At 33.5% G+C, this 19685-nt stretch overlaps 1 protein-coding gene across 1 annotated transcript in view; it reads left to right on the top strand.

Annotated features, from left to right (window-relative positions):
- LOC144972511 (sorting nexin-8-like) overlaps window positions 1-19685 on the top strand; it is a 22668-nt gene extending 2983 nt beyond the window's left edge. The window contains exons 3-14 of the mRNA XM_078913803.1: window positions 741-873; window positions 3601-3794; window positions 5610-5724; window positions 6655-6776; window positions 8480-8560; window positions 9457-9617; window positions 10519-10651; window positions 11610-11678; window positions 13557-13667; window positions 15218-15256; window positions 15441-15590; window positions 15911-19685. Coding sequence (XP_078769929.1) covers window positions 741-873; window positions 3601-3794; window positions 5610-5724; window positions 6655-6776; window positions 8480-8560; window positions 9457-9617; window positions 10519-10651; window positions 11610-11678; window positions 13557-13667; window positions 15218-15256; window positions 15441-15590; window positions 15911-16042 — 1440 coding nt within the window. The 3' untranslated portion in view covers window positions 16043-19685. The remainder of the gene's footprint in view (window positions 1-740; window positions 874-3600; window positions 3795-5609; window positions 5725-6654; window positions 6777-8479; window positions 8561-9456; window positions 9618-10518; window positions 10652-11609; window positions 11679-13556; window positions 13668-15217; window positions 15257-15440; window positions 15591-15910) is intronic.

Below are 19685 nucleotides of genomic sequence, written 5' to 3'. Positions count from 1 at the left end.
ATTAAATGTATTTAAGAGATTATATGAAATAAAAAGAAAGTTGTTTTTTTCTTCTTTTTTTGTGTTTATTTTTTGTTTCTTTTTCTTCTTCTTCATCTGTTTTGCATATATTACCTACAACTTAATTTAGATGTTAAAACAAAATATTGTATGTGAATGGATTCGAATCGACTTGCTTTATTTTTATTAGATTTTCAAATTTGGAAATAATCAGTTATGGTAGGTTGTCTAAAGGATGATAGAAGGTGATGACCGTAGAAATGGCAGTGATGGTATTGGTAATTGTCATCATTGTCAGCTCATTCTCTATTTGCAAATGCATCTCTTCATTTGTATTTTGGAATATAGTAGTCAGAACTGATGTATAGATGGAGGTGAGAGGTGTATATTAACATTGTAAGTGTATTTTAATTTATCATTCCATTTAGTAGAGTATAGCCCATTGATTACCGTTTTTAGTACCTACCTTGTGGATGGAGAAAAGTCAATCACTGTGTTTATTGCATCCAATTTGGTTTGCAGGAAAATATAACCTTGAAAATGTTGACTCCACCACAGACTGATTTTAGTGTAGATGGCTCAAAAAATGTGTCTCGATCTATGTTAATTTCCACAATAGTATACAGTAGTATGATAATTAAAATAGATAAGTGTCTGTTCGTAATAGCCTTTATTTCTCCACAAATACGTATTGCGGGTTCTCCACCAGTAACTATAAATGAAATTTCTATCATCTGTAGATCTGGGACTTGGTGGATACAAGTCAGGGATATATGACACGGAATGGACTTTACAAAGCCTTGGCCTTGACAGCTTTGGCACAGCAGGGGAAACCTCTCAATGATAAGTTGTTGGAGAGCTTTTCGGGGCAAGGTCAGTTATAAATTTGTTCAAATTTATATTTGTTTTTGTTTGTTAACGTCCTTTTCTACCCTTTTTTAGGTTTCCAGACCTCCCAAAGTGGGCAGGGAGGTACTTGCTGTGTCTTCTTTCCCCTTGTATCTGTTTTCTAATTGCATTCTGATTTTGTCTTGGAATGAGATTACTTGGTTTTGTTCTACACTTGGCTGGATACCCTAGCTGAGAGGGAAACAGTCAAATGTTTAGTTAGAGTTTTAGGATGTGATCTTTTTTGTCTTGTAAATATCTCTGTTATGCATTGTATTATGTTTTGTTTACATATTATATATAATTTTTTAACATTTGAGTGCATTCCTCTTATTGGGGACCTGTGCTTGTGTCTAGATGAGCCTTTTAGGTGATCTCAAACTAAGTACTTTGATGATTTGCTTTTGGAATCTACATGTTTCCTATTTCAACCAATTCCTCTTTGTCTTACCTAAACACCCATTGACTTCTTGATGGAAGGTGCGGGATGCTCTAATTTAACTTGATTGGCATTCTACATTATTTCTTTTCATTTGAGCTTGGGAGGTCCTTATGATTTTGATTTGAAGACAAAAAAGTTTTGCCTCATTTGGTAAAATCGTCACATTCGTAAATGCTATATTCATCCTGTGTGTGTTTTGGAGGGTAAAAGAGAAGTGGAATAGTATAGAGCAAAATATGACTTTAAAAAAAAAATCTATAATCATCATCATCATCATCACTACCACTACCATCATCCTAATTGTGTTGTAGCATGTCACAGAGACATGAAATGCTATTAAATTGCTAAACTCTCTGACTATATCCTATTTATTTTGTTTTGGTTTACATTTCTATATCTATTAATAATTTCTCTTCTGGTGGTCATATCAATATTTTAAGCAATGATATCAGTGTACATTGCTACCTAAGGAATATACCGTTATCTGTGAAGATCACTCAGTAAGTGTTATCAGCAGTTATAAGATATTACATACAAGCACATGAAATAAAGTGCACTTCAACCTTTCTTAAATGTTATGAATTAGATATTGTATCAAATAGTACAAAGAACGCTGTTATATCTTGTTGCTCCGTGTCCATCAGTGGCATTTTAATTCTCTTGCGATGGCTAAACATTTCCAGAATTGGAGTCATATGATCAACTGATTTTGTGATGGGTTTTTAACAATAAAGTTTAGTAATTAATGTTTTCAAATCTGTTATAAAGATATATGCTCTCTCTCTCTCTCTCTCTCTCTCTCTCTCTCTCTCTCTCTCTCTCTCTCTCTCTCTCTCTCTCTCTCTCTCTCTCTCTCTCTCTCTCTCTCACACACACACACACACACAGAAACACAAATATGCTCACAAACAAACATATAAAAAATATGTAAGGAAAATATTCTAGACCACTTATTGATGTTTTTCATCAGTTCCAACATTGAAAATTAAAAGTAACTGATAATCTAACTGATAAAACAGTCTTTAAAAAAATAATTAAATTGCCTGTTAGATAAGACAACATCACAGTCTCTCATCGATATTCATCAACACAAATAATAGAAAACCCTCCAGGTTCGAGAAAGTCGATAACGACTCATGAGTTGTATATAATGTTCAGATTGAGGAATTGGGTTTAACTTTTTAGGAATATTTAGAGCAATCGATATCAAGGAAAGGTATAAAAAAAACAAAGTTAACTTAAAGTATCAAGTCACAGGTTGTAGTTAAAGTAATTGTTTATCATGCATTCTACTTTCACCAACTCCCATTTTTCCTGGGGGGGTTTCCCTCTCTCTCTTTTTTTTTTCTTTTTTTTTTTTGGGGGGGGGGGGGGGAAAGTTTTTGTATAGGTGACTTTTAAAAGTTGCGTGACTATTTTGAATCCTGTTTGTTTGGTCCTTGATTGTTTTTTTTTCTATGATAATTTTTTTTGTAGTGGTTATACAACTGATCTTAATATTTCTGTGTTTCGCAATGTAAGAAAAAATCTAATTTCAAATACAAATACTTCCAAGCCCTAATTTCTGCTTTCTTAAATTAATCAAGACTGTTGGTAAAAGAATAATTGTAAGAACTATTATTACTGTGATTTTAATAATTTATATTGTAAAGTGCCCAGAGCTTGTGTTTTACACGAGAATGAGCGCAGTATAAATGTGTATTATTATTATTATTATTGTTTTTAAACGATGTAGAAAGATTAATCTCAACTTTAAAGATGAAAAAGTTTGCTTTTGTGTGCTTTTGGTATGGAAGCCAAGTTTCGTTCAGTGCACAAAATATCATTGTTTCATATTAACCCTCTTAATCTTGAAACGTTGAATGATCATTTCATGAAAAATCTTAATCATAATTTAGAATGGCATCAAACTAAATTTGTCAAAGCTTTTTTTATAGTTTGCTATAGCCCATTGTTTTGTCCTTAAAGCCAATTACATTGCTCATATTGATCTACTTCTGACTTGTTTTCCCTTAGTTTTTCATTGATGCTTGACTGCTAGATTAAAACACCTTTTTTTTGTACTTGTGTTGAAATGACCTGTAGCAAGCACTGCAAAATGCCTAAAACCAACAAACAAACAAATAAACTGTTGTCGGTTGATATTATTTCATTAATCTTCCTTTCTATCCAAAATTAAACAACTTTGAGTCATAATCATGTGTTTTAAAAAAGTTATTTTTTTCCATTAAGGTTTTTATATTAAAAAAAAAATTTCTCTTAATTTTCAGAATTGCCCAAACCTTCTCTAGGTGATTTGTCAGACCTGAGATCATCAAGTGCACGTTTGCGTCGAGAAAGGATGCCTAATGTCCTTTGCTATGATTACAAAGAGTTGTGTGAGGTAGACAGTATCAAGGTGGAACTTGTTCCAGAGAAGAAAGGCATCATTTTGAAACATGTGGAATATGAAATAACTAGTCAGGTAGTTGACAATCCCTTTTTTTTTCTTCTTCTCATCTTAGGCTGTGCCAAATGGCTGTTTTCTTAACATTTGCTACTTGAAAAAAAAAAAAAAGATTTAACTCGAGCTTTTATATAGCGCAATATCCACTAAATGTGCTTTACAAAGGGTCTCTGACCAACAGCAACACGTAACATGTAGAACTAGGCATAACGTTTGTTCGGCGATATTACAATTTTTTAGACAGAGACTGCGTTGTTGAGTACGATGAGAGAACGTGAGAATGTGAGTAAAGAGTCTTTTCCAAGGACTCAACAATGCTCTGAGTGAGGCTCAAGTGTCATACCATAAGACCACATATCTGCCTTATAGAAATATAATTCAATTTTCACCATCTTTTCATGGTTGAATTATGAACAATTAACCAAAACTGACAATCTAACACAAAATAATATACCAGTAATAGCCTTTTCAAGTAGACGAAAAGCTAGGTCCACACTTTTTTGGTTTCTTTAAGAAACTCCTTCTGCAATTTTGTTGGTGATAGACTGTCAGTTTTGGGATCATATTTTTTTTTTTTCATTATTCAACCGGGAGACTGATGAAAGTGAGATCTTTCCATGGTTTTTTAAAAAATGACTTAGTATTGGTGGGATTATTTTTTCGTTGTTTTGTTTGTTTTATGGTGAGTGTTACAAAAACAACCTTTTGTCACATCCTCATTTAGCCTTCAGCTTTGGTAATAATCAGATAGCATTATGGTCTTGGTCAAAGTTATTTAAAAATACTTTATAAATAGACATTGTCTGCTGCGAACGAGTACATGGCTGTAGGTGGTATGGAATATAGAAAGATGCCTTACATATTACTTGCAGTGGAATAAATGGAATGCTGGGTCTGAATTGCCTGTTGATGAAAGTGAAACATCATGCAATGAATTGCCCATGTAAATGTTTTATTGGAATGGGCATACATGAGGGTGCATTTTACATCAGATTAACACATTACCATATTCTTACAAAACACTTCTTCGAATTGTTGGCCAGAAAACCTGTACTTTAAATATAAATTGAATAAGTTAAATTCCAGCTGTTCAAAGTGTCTCTATTTGGACATTTCTTTGTCACAGAGTATGTTGATCCCGGGTCAAGTCAATAATTTCACTAATATTTCTTACTATCCATCCAGAAATAAGTGGAAAGGATTTTGTGATATACTACTAGAGTTCTTATCAACTAATAGCAAGCTATTTTTATTGTCCATATAAGGTAACTTAATTCGTCTAAACTCTGAATTTACAGGCCATGTGGTTCAGAAGAATTATTTTCGTTTTTCTTCAGATTGTTTTACTTTTGGGCTCTAGCTCAGCTGATAGGGCTTCTTAGATACAATTGAATGATTTTTTAAAAATTTGTGTCTGTTTTTCTTTTGGTTTGCTTGTTTGTTTGTTTTTACATCAGAATTTTTTTCTGGCCTCACTACAGTGGTTAAGTAGCTGGGTCTAACACTGAATCTGTGATGAATTAACATCCTCATTAAAGTTATTATCAAAGGATGACAATTGTTAATGTCTGTATGTGGCCTTTTCAATTTAGTTCCACCTCTTTGTCATAACTCAAACCCCATTAGCCAATCCACTACGACATAGTGAGATGCATTGAAGTGAAAATCCATCACTAACTAGGTATTTATCAGTATATTGTCCTCTCACTATCCTGAAATAATAATGAGCATGATTAATTAAACAAATTGCATTTTTTTATCTCTTTTCTTTTATCACAACTTACTGTGGTAAATTGTTCGACTATAATTTTTTTTCACTTTGTGCTCCCCCAGAGACATAAAACCACCGTCCTTCGTCGCTACAACGACTTTGTAGCCCTCCATGACCTCCTCATGGCCTCCTTCCCCTATAGACTTATCCCAAAACTACCACCAAAGAAAATGGGAGGTGAGTTGTCTATCTTGTTGTCCATCTGTGTTATGAATGAGATTGGAATTCGTTAATTCTGAGCTGATACCTAATGACGATTTGGATAGCTAGTTTTAGCTTGAGCCAAGAGGCCATTCTTGGCCCAATTAAAGGATTTTGATTCTCAACACACATTTTATGAAGCTGCCTTATTCTGCTGCTATCTGGGTTATAAAGTGGCAAGCACTTTTGTTTCTTTCTACGTTTTTGTTGTAATTCTGGAAAGTAATAATTGAAGAAAGTTGGAAATGTGGATTGCTTATGATTTATGTGGCATTGATGAATGTTTTTGTTTTTTGTTTTTTATTTGTTTAGTTTGTTTTGTTAAGGGTTTTTTCTTTGTTTTTTGGTTTAATATTGTTGTTATTTTTTATCATTCTGTTTTTTGGGTTTTTTAAACGGAATAATAAGAATTTATATCTTGAATTGAAATGGGATTATTTAATTTTGAGCTGATACTTAGTTGAGTATAAGATATCCAATTTTATATATTTTTCAAGGAGCTTGATTCATTCTTGGCACATCCAAATTGTATTCATCTTTGCCTTTGTCAGGATGCCGGCTCATCTTGAGATAAATTCAAGAGATGTCAACATTAGTCAGTGACTGGGTGGGTGATAATGTTTCCAAAACTCTGGCAACATTGTTGTGTGGTTTAGTAAGTCAACTTACATTTACTTGACTCAGATGTAAATGAGATCTTGAATATTGATAGTTAAAGATATTGAAACAGTATCAAAACTAAAAAGATCTCTGACAGGTGAATTTTACTGCATGATATGCATATTTGGTCCTGTATGGTCTGCTGAGGGAAAAAAAAAGCAGTGTGAAGCTCACTGAGCTTCATTCATTGAAATGCCCTGTATAAATGTCTATTTACCTATTTATGTATTGCCATTATCTTTTCAGCCACTAGAGAATTTATTGAACAGCGTAAGAAATCTTTACGGAGGTATATCAACATAGTTGCCAGGCACCCATCCATGTATGAACACAACATTGTCAAATTTTTCTTAACATTTGGTGGAAATGTAAGTGATTTATTATTATTTTGTTTTACGTATCAGATTTTTATTTGAACTAGAACGATTAATTCACCTTATTGAGCTAAGAAAAACTACAAAAATTTATATGGTTCACTGATAATAGAAAATGATAAAATAACTGATCAGGCCTGTATGTCAGTAATCAACTAACACACACAGCATGTGTTGGACCGGGCCGTTTCTCTCTATTTTGCTACCGATACACATACATTTTTTCCTGTTAGCAATCTCTGTTCCTATGCTTTCTTTGTTTCCATTTGAAAGGCAACCAGAATAATGAATGCGAAATAAATATTTTTCTTCGAAAGGTCATTGACTGCTCTCAGCGGAAGTTTTCTTTCCTCACAACCGTGATTGTTTAAATTTTTCTCTTTTTCCTCCTTCATACACAACCACACCTCCTCCTCCTCTTCTTCTTCTTCTTCTTCTTCTTCTTCTTCTTCTTCTTCTTCTTCTTCTTCTTCTTCTTCTTCTTCTTCTTCTTCTTCTTCTTCTTCTTCTTCTTCTTCTTCTTCTTCTTCTTCTTCTTGTTTTTTAAGAATTAATCTAAATAAACAAAAGAATCAGCTTAAAAATTTAACACAAACAGGAGCGACGAAATAGCTTCTCATGTCAAGCACTAGAACATCCTTCAAAATGGTTGAAATCTTTCTCTTACTTTCATTTTACAACTAACTGAGATCTGAGACCAGAAATGTGTGTACTCTCTCACATTATTGGGATTTTTTTTTGGGTACCATAAAATTAGGATCTGCTTATTGTATTATAAATGAGTTCAGGAAACTGACATGATTTGACGAGCTGTATCTATGTTGTTTATTAATTAATCCATATTTTTGTCCTGTTGGTCTATTTTCGTGTGTTCAAAAAGTTCCAACAATTTTTTCACCAACCATTTACAGGCCTGACTGATATATATTTTGGCATAATTCAGTTCTTTTGAGATGTCTGATGCTGGACACATTCCTTCATGTCATATCATTGCTCTTTAAATTCTTCCTTATAGCCAGTCCCTTTTGTTCTACCTATTGGTAAATTCAAGTAATCTCTAACTTTCCTGTTATCTTTCTTTTTCCTTTCAACTAAAGAGTTGGGTCATTTAACTCTTGATATTAAGCAAATACATTATTAACAGCGATACATTGATGTAAGTATTTATTATAATAATAATAATGATAACAATAACAATGCGTGGCATTTATATTGCGCATTTTCATCACTGTGTGATGCTCAAAGCACGTTACATAAATATACAAAATTTACATATATAAAACGTATACCACAATAGTAACAATGTATGGAATATTGTATCAATATCATGAAATGTACTGCTGTAACAATGATTTAACAATGAGCTATCAATAGATTTTGCTTCTCTTATCCTTCTGGGCAGGTCATTTCTCACAGGGGGCCCAGTGTAGGTAAAGGAATGGCCGCCATAAAATTGATAAATATAATTATTCTAAGAGTAAGCTTTGTTTTGTCAGTCGAGGATCATAAATTCCTGTTTGGTACATATATTTCTAACATGCTTTTAATGTAGTCAGGTGCTTCATCATTTAGGCTTTTAAAGGAAAACAGCAATCTTTAAAATTATTCTTTCTTTATAAATCAATCTTCAGTATATGCTGTAGATACTAGGATTTGAAAAGGAGTTTCCTGGTCTCATGATTTGTTTTGTATTTCAGGACATGCAAAACAAAATGAAAGAACATTTTCGAGGGGCCCCAGATGAGTTCATGTTTAGTGACATGGCCAGTAAAGCAAAGGTATGTGATTTCTTTGTAGAGGAATAGAATAAAAAGTACAGTACAGTGTATGAGCATTTTTCAGAATATTTGACACACTGTTGAGGGAATTGCAATGCAACACCAAACGACACAGTGCATATTTTTAATCGCCTCTGCTAAAATTGTGAGTAATGCTCAGGATCTTTGGGACTGATTGCTTCAAATTATAGGCAAGTACCTCAGTTGGCTATTGGTCTTTGGTTCATACTATATGATAATAGTTAAAATGCATCCATGAAAATAGCTTTCAAGGCAATGCAAAAAGAGGTCACTGCAGAAGCATTAATTATGACTAAGGCTTACTAATTTTAAGAGCAAACAGGATGTATGGGAAGATATCAATAACAAAAATGAATACCAGTAACAAATTTTGTCAACATGCAATTTGTTCTCACTCATAATGTTGTTTATACAAAAAAGATTTGTACCGAAATCAAGGAATTGAAACAGTACCAAGCACATACTTTTCAGAGCAGTTTTCGGGAAGGTTGAACCGTGTAAATAATTAAGCCCTTGGTATGTCAAAATCCTAACAAAATTAAACTTTATTGTGATACATTATCAAGAGAGAATGAATCTGCATCTATTTATTTTTTTGTTCAGTTCTTAGTGACAGAAAGTTGCAGAAATATTCAGTTTTTATTTCTGCATTGTACAGATGTGCAAGGATACCTTCTTTTTTTTAGGGTTGACACATTTATTTTTAAAAATTAGTTTTAGTGCAGAATTTTATCGATTACCTGTAGCAGATCTTCTTACGTTTAACCGTTAAAGAGGTCAGTTGTCTCTTCTTTTTTTTCCCCTTAACTTATTAATTTTCGCACCACCACTATCCCTTCCTCACTTCTTTCACTCATTCACTTTTTCTCCTCCAGGACTTGGTTCCAATGGACACTCAGATCCAGCTGGCCAATAGCAAAGACCACATGAGGATGTTGTATGAATCTGTTGGGCGTTTGAAGGAGGTGGCCGAGAGGATGGTCATAAGATCCACTACATTTGCCACTGATATGTTGACGGCGGGTAGAACTTTTAGGTGAGTTTTGGATGATGGCTAGATTACAGATGGCAAATTTTTAAAAATCTTTATTTATAACCCTTTTTCACTCATTTTGTGCAAGGGCTCATATTTTTTTGGTTATAAAACGTTCAAAAAATAGAACAGCTTGACAATATAATTAAGTAGAATAGAAACTAAATCTACCAAGTATTGTTAGTCCTGGACAAAACTTTTTCATCAACCAAAGTAAAGAAACAGTGAATCAGCTTTATTATAAGGTAGTGTTTGGTATTTTATGATTAAAGAGGAAATACAGCCATTTCACACAGCTTCTCAAGATGCGATGCCTTTGCATTGGCATTCCTAGAAGGATATATAGAGAATCCATTGAACAAATGTAGGATGAAAGCAGCAATCATCTAATCTTGTCCAAGTGATCAATTTGGGATTTGGTAATCTTATGTAAATGAAAAAGTATTAAAGAGGCTCTGGTCAAATTCATAAAGATTTTTATTTTTTATTCGCTTTAACAGCACCATGCTCTCATCTCACATTCAACCCTTATTCATCGTCCATTCGGTTAACAAAGGGGAAACTGGAACAGTCCATATTATATGTCTATGTGAATAAAATTGGATTGTCTATTCTACTTTTTCAATGTTTTTTTTTTTTTATTCATCAAGCTTTAAAAAGAAACATTTGCATTTTGTTCAATCAATCACATTGTGATGACTTTTCAACTAAAGATGTTGAAGTTTTTATATGTCCAAAACATAGCATTAAGCAATGTAAAGTAGCTAAACCATAACTAATAATAACGTGTGAACAATTTCGAATAGTGTCAAATTTCTCATCATTATTGCCAACAAATTATCTTCATTCTAAACAAGAAATTGCTTCTTAGACATCATTGGATGAGATTTATTGTCCATTTCAGTGCAATAGCCAATGATGCCAGCACAATCACTGCCTGGGCCACTGGAAACAGTAACTCATGGCATTCCCTACAAAAAGGAAGCAAAGCTGTTGCTGTTGAGTTTGCCACATTGTCAGACAAGGCTACACAGGCGGTATGTAAATGTGTTTCCTATGTCATTAATGCAGTCATTATTTTAATGTTTTGGTATATTTTTGGTCTTCTTTAGTTTGTTGAAGAAGAGTTCATAAAAAAAAAGAAAATTATGAGTATTGAAGACTATGACAGATCACAGTGTAGAATTTTTTAAAACCTGATGCCAGTGGGAAGAAAAGACTGACGATGTCCAGAAATATTATCCAGGAGTTTCTCTGAGACATTTTAAAATCTCAGTTGGGTTAATCCTGGTGTTAGTCTTTCTGCCATATCATTGATGTAGATTAAGAATAGGAGGGGGCCCTGAGGAACACCAGATACCACTTGGGCTGACTCTGATAACTCACCATCCACGACAATTACCTATCTTCGATTGGTCAAGAAGGACATAATCCATTGGACTGTTTTGTTGCTTATTCCATATCCCCATAATTTCAGTGCCAATGTATGATGGTAGACTTTGTTGAAAGCTTTGCTGAAGTCTAACAAAATGGCATCAGTTTGGAATTTTTTATTTATGTTTTCTGCTAGGTCATTGATTGTTGTGATCAGTTGTGTTTCACAACTTGCGAACAATTCCCTTTGTCTTTCTTTTTCCTGGGTTTTTGTAAGTGCAGCCAAACTAAAATTAAAATATTTTAAGAAAAAATTTGTATTAGGAGGTCTGCAGCAATGGGGTAAGCACCTTTCGCAAAGTATGGCATGAGAATTCAAATTGACTTTCATTTTCTTATTTTTCTTTTTAAAAAAAAAAAAGGGAAGCAGGCAATTATTGCTATATATTGTGGATTCTGAATTGCATCTCATTAAAACTACCTCATCTTTTTTATAAATTTATTACTGCACTATACACTGACTGTTATTGACTTTCAGTTTGAATGTGAAATTTTTTCCAATCTTTTATTTCATCCAAACACGGCCGTTGAAATCCATATATCTTATGTTTTTCTAAATAGGCAGTGGATGAAGAGGATGGGGTGGTTGAAAAATTATCTTTCTTTCAAGATTTGATCACAGCTTACAGGGTAGGTATTCAACTCTTGAGGTGAACATGTGTAATCAGAGCCTATCAGGTCATGTCCCTCTGCCACTAAAAACTAAAGGTGCCTTCCGAAGAAAGGCTAAAGGGTGAAACATCATTTTTTGTATTGTTTCGTTAAATGAGTCACGCTACCATATATTTTTCTTTAAATTTTGACTGACTCACTTGGGCACCTTCAGTTTTTAGTTTCATTACCTCACTTGCCTATCACTCAATATAATTTTTTGTATTATATCTGAACAATTTTTAAAAAAATTTCACTTCAGTAATTTGTTTTCTCTTCATTATATGCATGATTTCTTTTTTTTTTTATTGGTCCCTTAATGAAAGCCCAAGGGATGAAACGACATTTTTGAATTGTTTGGTTAAGTAAGTCACATTTACTCTTCTTATTTTCGTGACATTCCTGTCCAGTGCAGGTGCTTTTTATTGCTTTTGTTTATGCCAACCAATCCAAAATTGTGGTCATGTAAAATGGAAAATTATTCAAATTCAAATTCAGCTTTCCTTTCCGATCTATTTGATGAGGATGAAAAGAGGATAGCTTAGTTCTTGTGGAGTGGAAAGAAATGTATTTTTAACAATCTAAATTCACATCATGTCATCAGTTCTTGACCCATATACAAAAAACGAATTCATCTTTAGTTAGCTTTATGGATTAATGGTATGATACTCAGCGTATGTCTTGAAGGTCCTAGGCTTGAATCTCGCTGAGGATAGTGCAAAGTTGAGTCCCTGGAAAAGGCCCTTGACTCACAAGTTTTCATTATGGTCAGGATCCCTTGAAAAAAAAGCTCTGAGCACATTTAATAAATAATATGCAATATAAAAGCTGACTTTTTTTCTCTCTTTAAATCACATAGAGCACAAGCATTAAAATTGTCTGCTCACTCTGCTACTGTTATCTTTAACCGATGACAATCATTAATGAAGATCAACTTTATTATACAATAGTATGAAAGACATGCAAATAACAATCGCAGGTTGATAAATATGAGGTAGGTTTCAGAAATTAATTTCCTTGTCATGCTGTACTCGCATAATGTTATAAATAACCTTGTATTTGGTATCAAATTAAACTTTATTTAATTACCTATTCAACATAAGAACCATTAAGTTCCACACACTTCTGCATTCGGTGTACCCAACAGTCAAAGATGGTGACCAGTGGCTGTTTGTCCAAGGCCATGATTACATTCCTCATGGCCTCTTGAATCTAGTCATCTTCAAATCGTTGACCTGGCAGTCTTTCTTTCACCTCAGAGAACAGATGAAAATCGCATAGGGCAAAATCAGGTGAATAGGGCGGGTGTTCCAACAACTTTATTTTAGTTTGATGCAAACTAGTGTATTGTCCACGTGGCACCAAGCAATATCTAATGTCCAGTTAATGCCGCAGAAACTAGGACCACCATGCTTTCTTTCTTTGCCTTAGAATGAACTTGACCCTGGCCGGATACCCTGGCTGAGAGGAAATAGTCGAATGTATAGTTAGAGTTTTGGAAGATGATATTTTTTTGTCTTGTAAATCATCTCTGTTATGCACTATATTATTTTTGTTTTACATATATAATGATTTGTAAATATTTGAATGTGCTTGTGTCAGGATGAGACATTTAGGCTATCTCAAACTAAGTACACTGATAGTGTGCTTTTGGAATCTACATCTGTTCCCTATTTTAACCAATTCCTCATTGTCTTACTTTTTCTTGGGAGCTTTAATTGTAATTCTAGAACTTTTTACTATCCCATATTCTTCCTTTTTACTGGTGCTGAAATGACCTAAATGCGTCGCAAGTGCCTAAAACCCTTAAAAACATTAAACGAAACTGATTTGTTCACTCACCATGTCAATTTCCAGGACTTGTGTGAGAGACACGAGAAGGGTGTACTACACGATCACCAGAAGGCCATACAGAAAATGGGCCAGTACAAGAAGAAAAAGATGTCTGCCACTGTCAGTAGCTCTGAGGTAGGTGGGATAAATTGTCCCTTTACTGACAGAACTGTTTTCAATCTACAAAATTACTTAGAATATGTAATTTCACGATGTCCTATTCTGCATGTCCATTTACAATAAAACCTTTCTCTTGCTCCATCAAAGGTCTCCATAGGGGGTCGCGATAGCTCAGTTGGTAGAGCACAATGACTTCACACAAAAGGGGACAAAGATCAATCCTGGGAGCAGTTTAGATTTTTTCTGACCCCCCCCCCCCACCACCACTCTGTCCTGGATAGCTGGGTCTGAGATCTAGTAGATAGAACGTTTCGATAGACTAGCGTCCTGTCCAAAGAGTAGCAAGTTGTCCTTGTCTGTTTCACGCTATAGAAACTGAGATAAAATCTTTGTCTTGGTTGTAAGGTCTTGGATCTGAATCTCATTCCAGACAGTTGGAGGTTTTTTCCTCATGGTTGATGATTTTTAAAGACTCTTCCCCAAAATGTACAGAAATTGCAGAAGGAATTTAAATCTGAGATGCCGCTTTTTAGATACCAGACCTGTAAATCCTCTCATTGCAATCTGAATTCTGACTCACCAGTATTGCTTAGCAATCAAACCACCAACCCTTTGGAAAAAAAAATAAAAAAAAAATAAATCAGCAGAATGCTCCTCTCCAACTGTGCTGTTTTTAGTGTGGCTACCCCTCATCCATCAATAACATCATTGCTATCCATCTTCCTGCACAGGGAAGCATTATTGATATGCAAAATTCACTCTTAGTAGCTTCTACATGAGTTGAGCTAGCAAGTCAAAGAATATCTGTGCTACTTTTAGCTTTCTAAAATAGCTCAACTCACTTTTTTCTCTGGACCATGAAGTTATTGATATAGTTGTGTTGGAATTAATAAAACTGCAATTGTACATAGTCAAAGTTAGTGGAAAAGAGCTTTTGTTTTCAGTTTTACAGACTTTTATTTTCGGATTAATCAGTGATTTAAAAAAAAATGTTAATCTAGTTTGCATCATTTTCAAAGTACCAGAAGATTTTGTTAATCATTCTGCTGACCTAAAAGAAAGGTGTAAAGGCAAATTTGACTTTGAAAAATGTTCAGACTTTACAATTCTTGATAACATATTTTGGAAAGGACACCAAAGTAAAACCACAAAGTCTGTGGCTAGTTCTATGGTGTCTCGTCTTGTAACAAAGCAATGTAGAGCATGGTAGGTAATCAAATGAATGACAAATGTTGAAAACTTCTAGCCCTAGCATTGTGTCCTAAGGAATTTTACTTACATTACCTCACTCAAGTCTGATGGCAATGAGTACTTGGATACAGGCAGTGATATATATTGATATAGTATTAGTAAAAAAATGTTTTGTACTGACTGAAATGGAAACTGAGTTCAAAATGGCTTGCTGGTGGAATAATTGAGGCACTGTGAAATGCTTTGATCTTCATTAATCCGGAAGTACACCATACAAATATTTATTTATTTTATCAACTTTGAAACGTTTACAATTTACTTTATAGAGATAGATAAAAATATATTATTACTCATTTTTCATTATCCTTAAACAGGTTGGTGCAGTAGAACAGCTAGAACAAAGAATTTTACAGGTGAGTGATCTTTCAAAATTAGTATTTGGGACTGAATAAATTTGTGTCCCTAAATGTCTGATACCAATTCATTGTGTTTGGAAAGATTTAAACTATTAGTGCTTTTTTTTCCAAGCTAAAGTTTTTATCATTGTAATATCTTATTTTAAAATTATACACAGCAAATTATTTGTTTGATTTTCAGCAAGAAGGCCAGATAGCCAACATGGAGAACCGGAACTACTACTCCCTACATTGTCTCCAGATGGAGACACAATTGATACATGCTTACTTGGACATCATCTATGAGGTCACTTCCTGTATGGCCAGGATTGAGGCATCGTCTAATTCAGAGGTAAGATTGTTTATAAAAATGCCATTGAAGCAGATGGAGTTTGGTAAAAACCCAGAGTAAGTACCTACTACATTTTTCTTTCCCACTTGAAATGAAAATTCTCAAGATTCTTTTATCACCTAACTTTAATTCAATATCAAGAGCTCGTTCACATAATATACGATAAAATTACACTCACTAGAAAGTTTGATGAAGATCAATGAATTTAGTAAAGAAACCTCAACATGTATTAAAATGGGTTGGTCAGTTAGCAATCATGTCTTTTAATTGTTTTTTTTTTTTTTTCACTCCCACCCACCCTACTCCCATCACCAATCCAGTTGTCTCGGATATGGACAGACATGAAGCCTACCATCAGCACACTGTGTCCCCAATCACCCACCTCCTCTCCAACCCGCCTCTCCCCCGTAGGATCACCCAACAACACGCTCAACCGGGGTATCACTGTTTAGTCAACTGTGCCAGGAATTAATATGGTGGGGATGATAATGATGATGGACATGAATACACTTGCATATCTTTCTTAAGTGGATACAGTAAAAATTGTTTGAATCAAAAGAGTAATTTGATAACATTCAATGATATATTAGCAGACTATACGACCCACACTGCAATACGTATTATGTTTGGATGAGCCAGCTGTCAAAAATGAATTTAGACTCCTAATTATGAAACGTGAGTTAGATTAATGGTTGTGGAAAATGAGTATTGTTTCTTAGATGCATAAACTTGAGGATTCTTAACACTGATCATTGTTATAACTAAAAAAATGGATTTATGGTGTGTGATTCACTCTAACATAATACCATATTGAGGGGGAGGGGGGCAGGATTCATAGTTCATTACTGGTCTTATGATTATTTTTTAAAGGAAATAGATTTTAAAATTCTAAAACAATGTCCAACAATTTGAATTGGAATAATAATATATATTTAGAGTTGGCAGATCAATTTGCATAAAGCGACCCCATTTCTGATCCAAAGTAATTAACATGATTTGTAGCAAAATAAATCTTACTCAAAAAATGTTCATATCTTACAAGTTTAAATAATTAGAGAATTTTAAAAAATTATTGATGGTTGGCTTGGTATGTTAGTATTTAAAGTTTTTGATTGTGAATCACATAATTTCACAAAAACTGTAAAACTGTTTCGTTTTTGAGACAAGAAACAATCATGATGAGAGACTTTTAGTGAGACTATGTGGGGACTTTTTGATGTTGGTTTGTTCTCTTCTTCATACATCCAACTGCCATAGATACAGAATTAAGAGTTTGAGGAAGACTTTTATGGGAAGTTTAACAAAGAGTATATGTTAGAAAATCTTTGTAATTCCCTCCTATTAAATCCAACTTCTATCTGCAGATAATTTTGAGTAATGAGAGGTCATGAAAGAATATAAAATTATACAGGGTTCTCTTAAGCCTTTTTTTTTTACTGCTCATCAACATCAGACCATTTATTAGAACACTGCAGGTTGAAATGCTTCGTATGTTTCAGGATAATACATGATTGTGGACTAGCTTTTACCTTGTAGTTAGTGTCAACTTTCAGATACTGCATTACATTCCAGACTGATTTTTTACAAAAATAGCTGTTCTTTAGGTATAACTTGTAGCCAGTAGGTATATAACAAGGAAGAAATTTCTACGCAGTATAGTTTTATATTCGTTATCATTTCATCTTGGTTTACATGATTCCCGTTTTATCATAGCCTCAGTAAACTCTTAAAATTCATTTAAAAAGTAGTAGCTTCTTGTTTTTGTATTGAGTGTCTTATCATGGCTTTAAGCCCCCACAGAGTGGCATAAATGGATATTGTTCATAAATGTCTTAACTCCGCATTAACCTATGTGATTCATTGGAAAAATGATTTGTTTCTAATTAAACTGCATCTCTTGTTACATAGTGACCCAACTTAAGAGTTTCCTTGTGTGCGAATGTGTCTATATGATGAGAAGACTGTGTCTACACATATTTTGTGCATTGCCAATTTGTTAAATTATTTGTAATTGAAAATGTTCAGAGACAACATGTGATGATTTATACCACTGCCTTGCCATTGTGTGTACACATTTTATCTCCATTCTGTGATTCAATCATTACAGAACTTGACCATCGCATTATATTATACACGTACAATACTTTGACCTCAAAACAGAATAGTTCTAATGTCTCAGAGGAAGTTGTTGGAAAAATATATTCTGATATCAATGTTTCAATCATATCAATATCGTTTTCATTTGTGAGAGTCTAATTATATCATCCAATTTGGTTATATGTAGAGTGGTTAGATGTTCCAGCTATTTTCATTCCATGCTAATCAGTGGATCATCACAAGAATACAGAAGCTCTGCCGGTTATCTAACACTAAAGGTGATTCAGATCCTACGATTCAATTATTTCATCATAAGTTTGTTTTTTTTATTATCTTAATTCATGTTTTTCTTACCAACTTTTTTTATTCATTTATCTAGGATAAGAGCCATCCCCTTCTATTTTCGTGTGCATAGAGTATGATTAGATTAATGAATATAGTTGGTCCTAGTTATTTGTGTGTTTGGGGCAACTTCAACTACAACGATTTGCTTAATTTATTCAGTTTGTAAATAATGTACTAATGGAATTTGTTTGTTTAATTTATGAAAAATGAGCATGTTGTTTGATTCTAAATGATTTGGTTTTGGTTTGAGTATGTGCAGCAGGATTTACTTTCATTTGTTTTTTTTTCAATTTTGACACATCGCGGATTCATTTTTGAATTATTAAAGCATAGAGCCTGAAAAAAATATTTAAAAAACCAGAAGAAAATCGAGGAATGTTTTATTCAAAAGCTTAAGGGGTTTTATTTTCTTAACTGAGCAGAGTCAAAAGTTTGTGGCTGAAGAAGAGTTTTTATCCAAAACTTATTTTTTGACTAAGATAGCTTAATCAGTAGGGCGCTTGACTGGCAAGCAAAGAGAGTGATAGGGAGTAATTGGTGTTTTTTTTTTTTTCTTTGACACCCCTGTCCTTGCAGCATTGAATGGGTAACCAGGCCCTTTAGATCTGGTGGTAATTATCGGATAAGGTCCTTTCAAAAAGGTAACAAATTTTTAATGTCTGTTTAACGCTACAATAACGAAATTAAACTGAATCCATTGAACATACAGATCTGAAGGTTTTTTTTTATTTAAATCAAATTTCGGTCAATAATTATGCTTTCCAAGCTTCAGTCACAAATGTTAAGAGTTGTTAGAGTCTTAATATCGTTAATGCTGTTTGATAACTCGGCAATGAATTTTCATCTCTTGCTAGAAGTCAAGATTGACAAGTTTTTATTTCATTCATAAATGGTTAAATGGTTTGTTTTGATTACTTTTTTCTTTGTTTTCTTCTTTTTTTTTCTTTTTTTAAAACCAGATAAACATTTATTGATTTTTGCAAGATATGTATAAACATTGAAATGCAAAGAGGTACAAACCGAAGTTCCAAACGCAGATTTAGATGCTGCTTTATTTTTAAAGTAACATGGACGTTTTAATTAATCAAAATATAACATTTGCAAATGCAGGGTCAAAGATTGCACTGCATAAATTGTTAGCTGGCACAGATATTTAGTTCTGCCAGCATAGAATAAAGTCTTGGCTTTTTAAAGTGTAGATTTGATTTTTAATTATGACATTCACAAAAGAAAACCTGGTATGATTTGTTTATCTTATTCGAGTTTTTGTAGACCACATTACAATTTTAATTAAATAATTTCTAGAATGCGGGTGGTTGGATGGGAGCATCACCCTTGAATCATATACCTATGATGTTCGCATGGGTGTACGATCCGATAGTGATGTCGTTTCTTCTTCTCTTTACTAGCCTATCCTGCTTCTTTGGTTTGTGATTGTATTTTGACAGGGGATATTTTTTTTTTTCTGTAAATCTTCTGCCTGTTTGTTCTTGGTTATTTATAATTTAGCTTATGATATCTTTAGGTTATGATTTTGATTTACATTTGTACTATTTTTGTTAGATTGCTTGTTTTTTTGTTTCAGCGGTCTCTCATATAACCTCAATTGTGTTGGAAGAGACCTAAAGCAACAAACAAACAAAAAAAATAAAA

This window comes from Berghia stephanieae, chromosome 5, assembly GCF_034508935.2.
Source record: "Berghia stephanieae isolate SIO BIC M18660-M18661 chromosome 5, UCSD_Bste_1.3, whole genome shotgun sequence".
NCBI classification, from domain to species: Eukaryota; Metazoa; Mollusca; class Gastropoda; order Nudibranchia; family Aeolidiidae; genus Berghia; species Berghia stephanieae.
The sequence above is the reverse complement of the archived record's forward strand: the minus strand, read 5'-3'. Positions and strand labels throughout refer to the sequence as shown.